The following is a 13,548-nucleotide window of genomic DNA, read 5'->3' on the forward strand; positions in this document are numbered from 1 at the left end:
TAGTATTGGGGTGTTGTAAGAAAAACATACTATTTAAAAGGCTGTTTCTCTGGGCTGTCTTCTCTCACTTTTCTTCCTTGTTAGTTGCACCCCAAGCCCTTTGTAAAGCAATGCGCTAACTTGCCCAATGTTTCACTCAGCTTAAACTTCGGAATGGCTTATTCTATAGTGACTGTTCTTTGCCTCTTACAGGTACAAACAAATATTTGAAAGTAAGGGCTCCTAGTTTCTTCAGTTTGGGGATGTGACCGCACGGCAGTTAGTTGGCGCAGAGCAATTTACTTCTGGCATTTGTTTCTTCCGTTACTTTTACTTTTTTTTCTTATTCGCTTGTGCTCACTTATAAATGTCAACTGTTCCAAATTAAACTGCTAATATATATATTGCTTATGCGCAGATCTGCTATACTCTACTACAAATGCTACACTGTGTGTACATATGAATAAGTGAGTGATCAACAAGCTTAATGAAGCTCTTGTAGACAAATGTCTTCAAGTAGGACAATACACTTAGGTACGTACGAAAAAAAACAAAAGGTTTATTCCATTGAGCTTAGAAACAAATAGGCAGTGTGCCGCATATGTACATGCGCCAAATGTGATCGTCTAGTGGCCAATCTTCAGAAGGCCAGGGTGTCCTTGAGCAGTTTCCGCACAGTGCTGCCCATTGATGGGTTGTTGCAGGGTCCGGATGTGTGGTAGCCCACCTGCGTGTGCCACAAAGAGTTGACATGACGATTGGCTAAGTTTACTTTTTAAAAGAAACAAAGTCATAATCTAGCTCCAAAGACGAAGCAGTAATTGCGATGGCAACAATTTGAAATGTTCTATGAAGTATGGTTGGAAGCTAACTCTCTTGGAGCCAATATTACGTAACTCTGCAAAATGGTGGCATAAGGAAACAGGGCTGCTCCAGTGAGTGAACAGTTCTTGTGCTATCTGTCAACTCAACATGAAATATGCGTTCAGGGCATTGTGCAGTAGACCCACAATAAATGAAAATCTGATAATATACACAAACGCAAAATTTCTGGCCAACCGACTATTTTCATCATGTATTTTAAAGCTGCCTAATTCAAAGTGCCCCGTGGTGAAAATTCGGTGAATTCTAACTTTTTTGCTTGTGCATGCCTAGTAATATCTGCTGCATTTCTTGATTCTAGTTGATTGATTGATATATGGGATTTAACGTCTTAAAACCACCATATGATTATGAGAGACGCTGTAGTAAAGGGCTCTGAAAATTTCGACCATTGATTCTAGTTAAATACTCATAGTTTTAAGTCACAAACAGTGGCACATAAAGCCCCCGCCTGGCTACTTAATGACTGAACTGGCCGAAATGCACGCACCAACAGTTGCATGCTGACTTGGAAAAGGGGCTGGGGGAGAGGCAACCTAACCTTGGTCTATTGCATGAGGAATACTTCCTAATGTCATTTTTGTTGCAGTATACTAGTGTAATGTGGAAAAGCATTCTAAGAATGGGAAGGGGCAACAAGCTGTCAAGGAACACAATACATACTCAAATTCACTCTATTATTATACATATTTTATACTTTATGTATCTTGGTTTTCGAATGTGTACATTCGACATTGCAGTGTTTGCCTGGTTTTCATAGTGTCACTTTTTTTGCTGATTTTATTATGTATAATTGTATTTGCTTGCCCTCCCTGCTATAGCCTCTTCTTAGGATTGGCAGAATGAATAAATGAACAAATTTCATCTCCTATTTGCACTTGTGTACGCGCGTTGCATAATACCAGTATAATCGCTTATGTCTAAAAACCTTACTGGCATTCATGCAAGGCTGTATATGACGTTGCTGCGGCACTGGGAAACAATGAAAATCACAACACTAGTTGGTATGTTGCCCAGAGTCACAGTTATGAGAATTTTGATAATTTATCATTTTAATAATTTCAACAAAATACTGAGATCATCTTGAGTTCATATTATTGAGAATGTACTATACGTACAAAGGCAGGAGCCATCGTCTTTCAAGCTAGTAGCTGTTGGTAAAACAGTACTATTACTAAGCAATGTGCTAATTCCATGTCTGATCACTGAAACAGCAACTTTCATGCTTTCGGCTGTAGAAGTTTCTAGAAAACTAGAACTAGTTGTTTAAAATGAAGGTCTCGGATATGGCTTTAGGGGAAGTGTAATTTGGAGCTAGTCCTTGTAGAGTGAAGATGCATTATAGAACTAGGGTCATGAGTCCACTTTTGTTACATGGTTATTGACAGCAGCTTTTCTTATATTTTATTTATTCAAAATGCCTTACAGTTTCATTAAAGGGCATTGAGTAAGGAAGGCATCAGTTTATACATTGCGAAAAAAATACAGACAAAAAGTAAAAATAAAATAAAAAACAATAACAAACAAATGATAAACAACAAGGTGCAACAAAGTTACCGTATAAACCGGAATATAAGTGGAGATATTTTCAATAAAATAATAAGCTAAAGTCGCCCATCGTCTTATATACAAGGAGGATACATAAAACTTGCTGGAGTGGAAGGGGCGCTGTGAGAGTGAAGCCAGCCGCCGCCATCTTGCCAGTGGCAAAAAGCGTGCTCAGCGCCCTCGCGAGCTGCTGATTTCGTCCGTTCTTGTTTCACCTTGTCGGCATGTAAAAACAAATGGTTTACAATGGTTGCCTCTTGCGTCGTTTACGAATGTGCCAACAGGTTGAAAAAAGGTTGTGGCCTCACATTCCACCGGTACGTACACGAAAACGGCTTCGGCATAGCCATTCCGCGCTCGCTACTAAAGGGAGTTATAGCTGACGCGATCTAAGCGTGCAAAACATAACAGTCCGGATTTGTTTCACAGGTTTCCTAAAGATCCCGTAACGCGGAGCCTCTGGGAGTGGGCCGTTCGCCGTGAGAAGTAGAATGCGAAAGACTGAGATCACTTCGTTCTGTGCACTTCGCGCCAGAGTGCTTTGACCACCTCTTTGACATTGAAGGGAAGCATGTGAAAGTGGGTTATGAAGTGACATTGAAGGCACTTCAACGTGAAGAAGGGTTGTGGCTCGGAAACAAAGTTACGAAAGTTTACGTCCAATGGGAAAAGCAAGAAAATGAAAGTATGATATGCTGTGTACAACTGATCGAGTGCCTCAATTGCCGACGCTTTGGACTTCTGCGAACGAAAGCTAAAGCTGCCGCAATTCAAGGGTGCCAGCACAGGATCTACGTATATTAGAACTTTTGATCGCTTGTTTGACATCTTAAACTCCAGGAACCCGCTGGCAAGGTCGTTCAAAGCGCCCCTTTGGCAGGGGAACGCAGCATTCTGGAAGTCGTTTTTTGCAGAGACTCGAGCATACATAAACGGGCTGAGAGATCCGGCAGTGAAAGAAGGACTGAAAAAAAAAACGGATTCATTGGTTTTTGGATATGCATGGCAAGCACGGAAAGAATGTTTGACAGACTTGTCAGCCAGGGTCAGCTGAAATACTTACTGACACACAAACTCAGTCAAGACTATGCCGAAAACTTCTTTGAATCAATACGTGGATGATGTGGTCATAACAACAACCCAACAGCTTTGCAGTTTATGGCTGCATACAAGCGTCTATTGGTTTAGACGGAAGTCACGTCTTCAAGTTCTGGACACTGCTCCCAAGATGTTCTCTCCGTATTGAACGCGGCGACTCCTGCAGTCATGGTAGATCCAAGAAGCAATCTCACTGACATGCGCAAGGCCCCAGTCCTGCAGCCTGATGACCACGAAAATACGCATCGCATTGACTACGGCCCGAAAGCTTTTCTGCTTTTGTCGGTTCCGTGGTGCCATACATAGCAGGCTTCATTGTTCGACAGGTCGAACTGCAACTACCTGTGAAGAGTGCATAGCAGCCATGCACTCAGATGAGCTGATACCTTTAATTAAATGTAAGAGGCGAGGTGGTCTTGTTTCACTGTCGCGAGATGTCATTAGCCCCTGTAAAGAAGTCGAGGACTGAGGCGGCTACAGGCCGAATGTGATTCCATCACAACGGTGAGGTCAAGAGCAAAACAGCTCATCCTGAAAGTTCTATGAGCTTCCTCCGAGTAAAACTGGTTCCATAAACTAGAGCAACACGTCCTAGACTTTGATACGCTTGATAATCTGGTTTACAGTTTGTGCAGGCAAATTGCCGAACAATACGTAAAAGTGAGGATACAACACATGACGAAGGAAAAAAAAAACGAAAATCGGTCAAAAGTAAGGTGGGACCACTTTTGACAAGGGCAATAATTTTCAACTACCAGTAGGGCACTTATGTTTTCGATGATGTGTTTGCTTATAGGCATCGCTATTTATTGCATATGCACTTTAATTGAGTTCTCTACATGCCACTTGGCTGCGTACAAGTCGCAATAAACATTTACAACCAGAATTACTTGTTTTCAATGCTCAATAAACACACGAGTCACTTCACCCGCAGCGCGATGAAGCATAAATTTGAAGCGCTCGGCTCTTTTCTGCCACTGGCAATATGGCCGCCGCACGCTCGGCGCGGCTTCACTCTCTCCCGCAGCGGTGCATAGGCGGCTTCCACTCCAGCAAGTTTTATGCATCCTCCTTGCTTATATAGCGGTGTCTAGCCGAAAGTACGCTGCTGTCTGGCAACATGTGGCTTGCATATGCTTGACAAGCTGGACGCGGCCATATTCGCATCCAAACCTAATCGCAGGCTGTTTTTTTTTCTTCGTCTGTTTTCTTTGTGTTCGTGATTTGCTTCCAATCTGTTCTGAGTTTTCGCTCCGCCTGACATTGTCCTGCATTTTTAGTGGTCTTTTTTTTTTTCGTTCACTGAATATGAGTAGCGGTGCGAGGAGGCAGTACTCATCTGCGTTTAAACTAGGTGCTGTTGAGTTCGTAGAAGCGAACAGGAATATAGCTGCTCAGCGCCGCTTTGATGTATCAGAAAAAAGCGTGTGCTATTAGAGGGCGCAAAAATGGAAGCTGCAGATGTGCAATCCTTGAAAAATGTCATTTCGTGGACGAAGTGCCGTTCATCCGCAGCTGGAGGATAATCTAGTGGACTTTGTGCGGGAGGTTTGTGCGCGCTCGCTGCCAATGACCGTGGATACCATCCGCAAAAAAGCCGTAGAACTCACTCGAGAAGCTGGGCTCACCAGAGAAGAGTTTCGTGCACCAAACTCTTGGGTGCGTCGATTTATGCGACGCAAAAAATTTTTTCTCAGGCCGGCGCACATCCATCGGTCAAAAGTTGCCGGAGGAGTTCGAGGACAAGCTCGTAAACTTTCAGCACTTCGTGAACTGGCTTCGGGAGCAGAACGACTACATGATGGGGCAGATTTGCAAAGCCGATGAGACCCCCGTGTGGTTTGACATGTCTTCGTCGACCACGATCACGCAGCGCGGCGCCAAGGATGTGAAGCTGTTGTCCACTGGCAACGAGCACTCGCGCTTCACCGTCATGCTGACATGCACGGCAGATGGTTGAAAGCTTCCGCCCTTCATCATTTTCAAACGCAAGACAATGCCAAAGGAAGCGTACCCGTCCGGTGTTGTTGTTCGCGTCAACAAAAAAGGATACATGGGCGAGGCCATGATGCTCGAATGGATACGAATGGTGTGGAACCGTTGGCCAGGTGCACTGCTGCGTCTTCGCAGCATGCTGGTGTTGGATGCGTTTTGTGGCCGCTTAACCGACGCAGTGAAATGCGCACTCGGCGACGGGAAAACGGACCTCGCCGTGATACCAGGTGGTATCATGTCCACCCTCCAGCCGCTCGACGTTGTGCTAAACAAGCTGTTCAAGGACCGAGTAGAGTGGATGTCCGGCGACAAACCCAAGACACTGACGGGCCGCCTACAAAGGCCCCCGCTTGCGACTGTTTGCGGCTGGGTGCTTTCCGCCTGGCATTCCTTGCCGGATTCCATGGTGGAAAATGCTTCCAAGAAATGTTGCATCAGCAACTCGCTGGATGGCACTGAAGACGACGCACTGTGGGAGGCGGCCAGCGACAATCTCTCGTCTTCAGAAGACAGTGGTGCTTCGTCGGATGAATGGGAGCAGTTGTGATGGTGGTAGAGGGGAGCTCCGACGATCGGGGTGCGGTGCGCCCAATTCACGAATAAATGTGGTCCGGCAGTTTTTGGGTTTATTTTCCTTTTTTTTTTCTTCGGCAACCTACATTCCCACTCAAGCTTTAGTCCGGTTTATACAGTATGCAATAGTAAAATGCAACAAAATAAGGTTATCACAAAAATTCACAGCATATCCACGGGGTGAATGTGGATGAGTGGGCGAAGCTCTTGAGGGGAAATCATCGGTAAAACCGTGACTGTTCAGTGAAAGTTCGCCCACTACATCATCAAGAAAGACGTGACAAACACTGTGTGTGTATATGTACGGCAGGGTCCTCGCGCCGTTGCCGTGACGCTTGGGCCTCTCGTTCTTGAATGCCGGGATCTTGGCAGCGGCGTCCCGCAACTTCACGGAGCGCTTCTGCCTCGCGGTCTCGCACATCGCATCGAGCACGCGCTGCCGCGGCCTTGCGCACTCGCCGCTCTGCAGCCTTATCCATCGGGCAACTCCAAGCGCACACCAACAGCGAACGAATTTTATTACATTGCTCCCCGCCATATAGTAAACAATCGAAGAACTAAACTAGGGGTAGCCATGCCATCTAGTAAACAATGCAAGAACTAAACTAGAGGTGGCTACATACATACGCTGACAATAGACAGACCCACACTTTAAGGAGCTTTGCCCCTAAAAGATTCATGATTACTGATGGATACGATGTGATCTGGAAGGCCGTCCCAATGTGCTATGGCTCGAGGCAATGGCAATGAGTTAAACGCCAGGGTGTGACCATGAATGGGCACGAAACTATGTGCGTTGTAAATGCGTTGCACAGTGCACAGAAGGACATGAAGCGGCAAACAATAGCATTTGTTACTGTAGATGTACCTGTAGATATATCAGGTGACATGAATGCAAGGTCTTCTTTTATTAGGGTGATGCTTGAATGATAGTCGTAGCTACCAGCTACGAATCTCGCTGCCCTATTCTGGATGGCTTCCAAAGTACAAACTTAGGTAATCTTGATGCGGTGACCATGTGGATGATGCGTACTGTAATTGTGGATGAACGTAAGATAGATATGATAATGCATGTACGATAGAAGGAAAGTTGCGCAAGCTTTTGCGCAGATAGCCAAAAGACTGGGAGTCTTTTGAAGAGACAGCTGCTATCTGCGTAGTTAGAGATAAGTCTGATGAAAGGTAAACACCGAGATATTTGTACGATGGTGTGGCTGAAACAACAGTGTTATCAATAGTATAGGAAATGGATAAGTTGCACTTTCTAGTGAACAAGATTAACTTGCATTTAAAATTATTAAGAGACATCTGCCAAGTTTCGCACCACCTGTAGGTTAGATTAAGGTCATTTTGGAGAGCAAAATGATCGTCAGTAGATTGCGGTAGATTACGCAATAATTCGAAAACAACCTAGTTGAGGACGAAAGGTAAGTGCGCAAGTTGTTAATGTATATTAAAAAGAGTAATAGACCCAGTACACTGCCCTAGGGAACACCAGATGCGACGTCGTAAATGTTAGATGAAGTGTCGTTAACCACTGTGTGTAGTCAAGCCCACTTATAACGAACCTGAGCGTGAGGCGGCATCTCGAAGTTTGTAGTAAATGAAACGCAGCTTTTAAAGAAACCATCTTGCTAGGAAGCGCAGCCACTATAACAAAGAACACACAACACAAGCGCTTAACTTCAACTAAACGTTTATTACAAACGTCAGAGTATATAAAGGGGAAGAAAAGAAAAAAAGAAAAAGAGCAAAGTGAATAAAAAAGATAAAAATGGTAGACAACAAAAAAACACACGTGCCAGTCCCGTACATCGCTATCTGTTGTTGTCTATCACCCCATCCAAAAAACATAGTTCTTTCCGCGTGAGCGAGATAGAGGGTGCACTAACACAATCAAAATCATCGCGTGTCATTTCAGCCGCTTCTACTATCAAACGGGTTAACAAATCTCTGTCTCAATACAGCACGCACGTGTTATCAAAATAAGGCACACAACCGCGCTCCTTACAGTGGATCGCCAAGTGACCATCAGTACCCTTCTGCACTTTATTGTGGTGCTCCTTTAGCCTTTCATTGATGCATCTTTCGGTTGTTCCCACATAAACAAGACCACATGACAAGGGAACTCTGTAAACAACAGACTGTGCACACTCAACAAATTTATTGCGATGCTTAATTTGGCAACCTTTCTTTTCTTTTGAAACAGGACAAGTTTGGCGACATATTCTGGACAGTTTTTCAGGAGCAGACATAACCACTCGGACGCCCACCTTATTACCAATCTTTTTAAGATTGTGTGCCACACTATGGATATAGGGGACAACAGCCGTTTTACGCTGTTGCAGGGAAGTGTTAATACGCTGCCTACTTTGTTTCTTTAGGTCCCTATGTAGCGATTCAGCGACGCTTATAACCATTCGTTGCGGGTAGCCTGCTGCCTTCAGACGCAAAACCTGTTGCTCAAAGCTCTTCTGCATGAGGTGAAAACATGACTTCTTCAACGAATTAAAAAGGCACATTCGCGCAACAGACCTCTTCACTACTTTGGTATGGGCAGAAGAGAAAGGCAACAATGGCTTTTTGCTCCTGGGCTCATAAAGCCAGCAAACGTGGTCATCTTGAAATTGCAACGACAGATCTAGGAACCTGAGCGTATCACCATAGGGCATTTCATGTGTAAGTTTCAGAGGCTGGCAAACTGTCTCAAATACTTCAAGTGTCAAAACAGCAGCACTTTGAAACTCTTTGGCATCACACTTCAAAAAAACCAAATAATCATCCACAAACCTGAAGATCTTTAAAACCTTAGTTCCCGACAACCTATCATCAATTAATCGATCTAAGTGGGCCATGAAAATATCACTAAGGACGGGTGCAATAGCGGAACCAATACAAATACCCTGTTTTTGGATATAGGTGTTCCCATTCCAATTTACGAATGTGGACGTTAAATACAAAGCCAGTAACTCTAGAAAACCTCTCACTGACATACCACAAGTGTTCTGAAAGGTCACTGCACTATGCTCAAGTATGCACTCCTCGCTGTTTTGACACTTGAAGTATTTGAGACAGTTTGCCAGCCTCTGAAACTTACACATGAAATGCCCTATGGTGATACGCTCAGGTTCCTAGATCTGTCGTTGCAATTTCAAGATGACCACGTTTGCTGGCTTTATGAGCCCAGGAGCAAAAAGCCATTGTTGCCTTTCTCTTCTGCCCATACCAAAGTAGTGAAGAGGTCTGTTGCGCGAATGTGCCTTTTTAATTCGTTGAAGAAGTCATGTTTTCACCTCATGCAGAAGAGCTTTGAGCAACAGGTTTTGCGTCTGAAGGCAGCAGGCTACCCGCAACGAATGGTTATAAGCGTCGCTGAATCGCTACATAGGGACCTAAAGAAACAAAGTAGGCAGCGTATTAACACTTCCCTGCAGCAGCGTAAAACGACTGTTGTCCCCTATATCCATAGTGTGGCACACAATCTTAAAAAGATTGGTAATAAGGTGGGCGTCCGAGTGGTTATGTCTGCTCCTGAAAAACTGTCCAGAATATGTCGCCAAACTTGTCCTGTTTCAAAAGAAAAGAAAGGTTGCCAAATTAAGCATCGCAACAAATTTGTTGAGTGTGCACAGTCTGTTGTTTACAGAGTTCCCTTGTCATGTGGTCTTGTTTATGTGGGAACAACCGAAAGATGCATCAATGAAAGGCTAAAGGAGCACCACAATAAAGTGCAGAAGGGTACTGATGGTCACTTGGCGATCCACTGTAAGGAGTGCGGTTGTGTGCCTTATTTTGATAACACGTGCGTGCTGTATCGAGACAGAGATTTGTTAACCCGTTTGATAGTAGAAGCGGCTGAAATGACACGCGATGATTTTGATTGTGTTAGTGCACCCTCTATCTCGCTCACGCGGAAAGAACTATGTTTTTTGGATGGGGTGATAGACAATAACGGATAGCGATGTACGGGACTGGCACGTGTGTTTTTTTGTTGTCTACCATTTTTATCTTTTTTATTCACTTTGCTCTTTTTCTTTTTTTCTTTTCTTCCCCTTTATATACTCTGACGTTTGTAATAAACGTTTAGTTGAAGTTAAGCGCTTGTGTTGTGTGTTCTTTGTTATAGTGGCTGCGCTTCCTAGCAAGATGGATCCTTACCAACTGGCCCGATACAATTGTTTATTGAGTTTTTTTTTTAAAGAAAGTTGCGAGTGAAAACACAAACTTTTTTTGCCCCAAAAAGTTTGTGATGCACGTGTTTCGAAGAACAGAAGCGATAAGGCCGGTCTCGAGCACATTTAAAACAGCAGGATGCTCATTCGCCGAGGCCCGTGGCATCAGCTGCATGAGGCACTGGCTCCAAAGTTTCGTCGTTCTCGCAATCCGATTCCTCCAAATCACTCTCGCCACGTACTTCATTCACTATGCCCTAATCCGTGCACAGTTCCGCAGTGTCGGCATCATGATCGGTCGTAATTAAACCATGGCAACAGATGTCCCACCCACTCTCCCCGGTCGGAGTCGCCGAAGCGCCGCCACAAATCGCCGCCGCAGTGATCCTGTTCGCGCTCGGAATCGGGCCTGACGTCGACGAAGCCGGCCTCGCGAAAACAGTTTCGCGTACATGTAGCCCTCACCGCCGCCCACGAAATATTCACCATCTCCACAGCTGAATACCGGGACGCTCGAAGCGGCAAGTTGGCTGCCAGGTGATCAACAGCTATGAGCAAGCGCTCCGCGTTGCGGAGCGCGGATTACGCTCAAGCCAAGCGGTCATATTTTCTACGTTTTGTTAGTGGCACGAAAAAGTGTGCTAGTCCCGCTGTCGGCCATCATGACCACACACGCACACCAAGAGCGAGCAAGACGCGCACACGCGTGGAACAGCTCTGGGCGTGTTTCCAGTCAGAAAAGGAAACTAATTCGAGCCAGCGTGGCGGGCGTCGTGGAGCGGTGGAGACGGGCGAAGGGGTTGTGATCGAGAGAGGACAGCAGACTTGCGAGAGAAGGGCAAGGAGTTGCGATAAAGAGAGGGGAGGATGCGGCGGGAGGGCGACCTTGAAAACCAAAACACACAAGAAGGAGGCAGGTTGGGTAGCTTGCTTGAAAGGTCCGGGAAACTCGCACGTAGAAAAACTTGGAAAGAGTGCATGACCGCCTGAATCGGTGCGTGTGGCAATGTTCGAAGAATCGGCGGCCGTGGTCGAAAAATCGTTTCGTTGTGCCGGCAGGTTTGTGTGGCCTCACGAACTTCAATATTTCGCGATTCGTTTCGCGCAAATTAACAGCCGTTTTCGCACTTTCGCGGTGCACGCGCGCGGAAGGCATGCTGAGTTGAGTGCAAAGTGAGCGAAAACAAGTCCTAAACACGAAACAAATCGCAAATTACCAGAGTTGGTGGGGTAGCATACGCACGTGCACTACACGCAGACTATCGGATACAGTCGGTGGCCGACGATGTTGGCAAATGGTCTGGTCACTTCAGGCCGGCGACGCCAACGACAGTACCAGCCATCAAAACAAGGTAGATGGCCGACCGGTCTTCAAAAGATTGGTGGCAGTGTGAAAAGACGGGCGTCGTCTGTCGATGCGGGGTGCTCAGAGTAGCAGGGGGACAAAGGACGGAGGGGTGCATAACAAAAAGCGGTCGGGGAGAGTGGCAACTAGAGGGGCGCGGAGGCAGGGTCGGCATTTAACAATAAGAATGTATGGGCACCTCGCCGATGCCTGATCGGTGGTCGAAACTGGTTTCCCGAGAAGTTAGCAGACCACTGACTCCGTTCGCTGTAACCGATCAGCGGCGCTCGGAGACGTTCGATGTAAGTGCAATTTTGTGCCATTGAACCAATGTATATTTCCACGGTCAAGCGGATATTGTTCGTTTTAAGCGAAAGTTCGTTTTAAGTGGGGCTGTTATATGTGGGCTCGACTGTATTGCTGACGGGATGACAAGAAGTTGCGTATTCAAGACAGTGCTAATGAATTGATACGGAGACACGACATTTTGGAGATTGAACAACCATGAAGGACAGTATCAAAAGCTTTGGTGAAATCGAGAAAGAGGAAATTGGTTTGATTGTTACTGTTGATAAGTAAGTTCTTATATGCATGAAAGAGAACCGAGGCATGCATAGCACTACGTGTGTTGTCATCCTTATAATCTGTTGTGCATTTTGGTGTGCTGTGCATCTACATCAAGACAAAATGTGCCAACTTGGAACGACCACATTTTCCAACTTCCCCACGCGCTGAAATTCCTCCACCATGAAAATTTTAAGGGTGCCACTTGCCTGCGAAATTGTGAATATTGTTTGCAGCTGACCAAAACAAAAGAAAAAAATTACATCATCTCCCACTAAAAAGGACCATGAGGCAATGCGAAGCAGCACTGGGGGACGCACACTGCATCTCTTACACAGCCATTTACGCAGGTCTGAACGCGCTAGCGCATGCCAAAGCGTTTGGACCAGGATACGTGTTGGTTCATCGCGCTTCTGCAGAATCTCGTTCCTCGATGCCATCCCATGATTGCCAAGTGAGTGTAAGGGAGAAAGGCCACAGTATCTTGCCCAGCTCCTTGACGCAGGCTTGATCGCGCTAGCGCGTGAGCCATTCTGGCAGTGCTTGGGCCGGCGGTTGCATGTACACAGTGAAGGGCGGTCATGCACACTAGATTGAATTCTGCCATAAGCTGCTTCGCATCTAAAACACTTCTGCTTTTGGAAAGCTACACGGAGCAGTACGTGCCTTGAAATGATACGGCTGGACGTCTGAGAAGCGGGTGTCAAACACGAGCTCCACGTCAGGCTCACTGGGCACCCGGGGCAGGTACTGGTGCCGGTTGATGGAGGCTGCCACTGCAATCACCTTCTCAGCCAGCTGCTCACCCAGCTGGGCACGCTGCCGCTGACGCTCTGCAAATGCAATTGCGCTGCACCTGGCAACAATGCTAAGGACAACAAAGCTGACTCAAATTTGCTCTAGGGCATAAGGGGTCAAAATGGGGATCATTATCCTGCACCCCCATGACTTTTGCTATGTTGCAGAAATAATGCAGATGTCACTCAACAAAACCAACCGAAAAGCAAGTTAGTGCTTCACATCTTAAAGGGCCCTTATATACAATCCAGAGGTCTAAATTTAGTTGTGGTATTGTAGATGTGCACAATCTACAACAAACAAGTCGCCGTGAAAATTTCTCGAAACGGTGCCAGCAGAGTTCACGGGTTTATAGATCAAAATGCAGCGATTGCTCATTTTGCTCTCTGCTTCACCAGCCTCTGTTAGTTGTTCTCCTCTCCAAAGGCTGCTTTACCCTACTCAATCAATGCCCCTCTCAATCTCATGTGGTGTACGTACGTCAACACACTCTTGAAACAGTGTCCACTTTCAGTCACCATGACTCTAACAACTGTGTGCTTCTTGGCTACCCACTGATGTTGACTCAGTTCATGCAGCTTATCAGACTGCTAG

The 13,548-nt window shown here is 45.8% G+C and overlaps 1 protein-coding gene across 1 annotated transcript in view; it reads right to left on the bottom strand.

Moving 5' to 3' along the window:
- Positions 1 to 518: 518 nt before the first annotated feature.
- The window catches only part of LOC119180856 (autophagy-related protein 101), a 48,758-nt gene continuing 35,728 nt past the window's right edge, over positions 519 to 13,548 (bottom strand). The window contains exons 6-7 of the mRNA XM_037431995.2: positions 12,823 to 12,989; positions 519 to 706 (exon numbers count right to left, since the gene is read on the bottom strand). Of these exons, the coding sequence (XP_037287892.1) occupies positions 620 to 706; positions 12,823 to 12,989 (254 nt within the window). The 3' untranslated portion in view covers positions 519 to 619. The remainder of the gene's footprint in view (positions 707 to 12,822; positions 12,990 to 13,548) is intronic.

This window comes from Rhipicephalus microplus, unplaced genomic scaffold, assembly GCF_043290135.1.
Source record: "Rhipicephalus microplus isolate Deutch F79 unplaced genomic scaffold, USDA_Rmic scaffold_20, whole genome shotgun sequence".
NCBI lineage: Eukaryota > Metazoa > Arthropoda > Arachnida > Ixodida > Ixodidae > Rhipicephalus > Rhipicephalus microplus.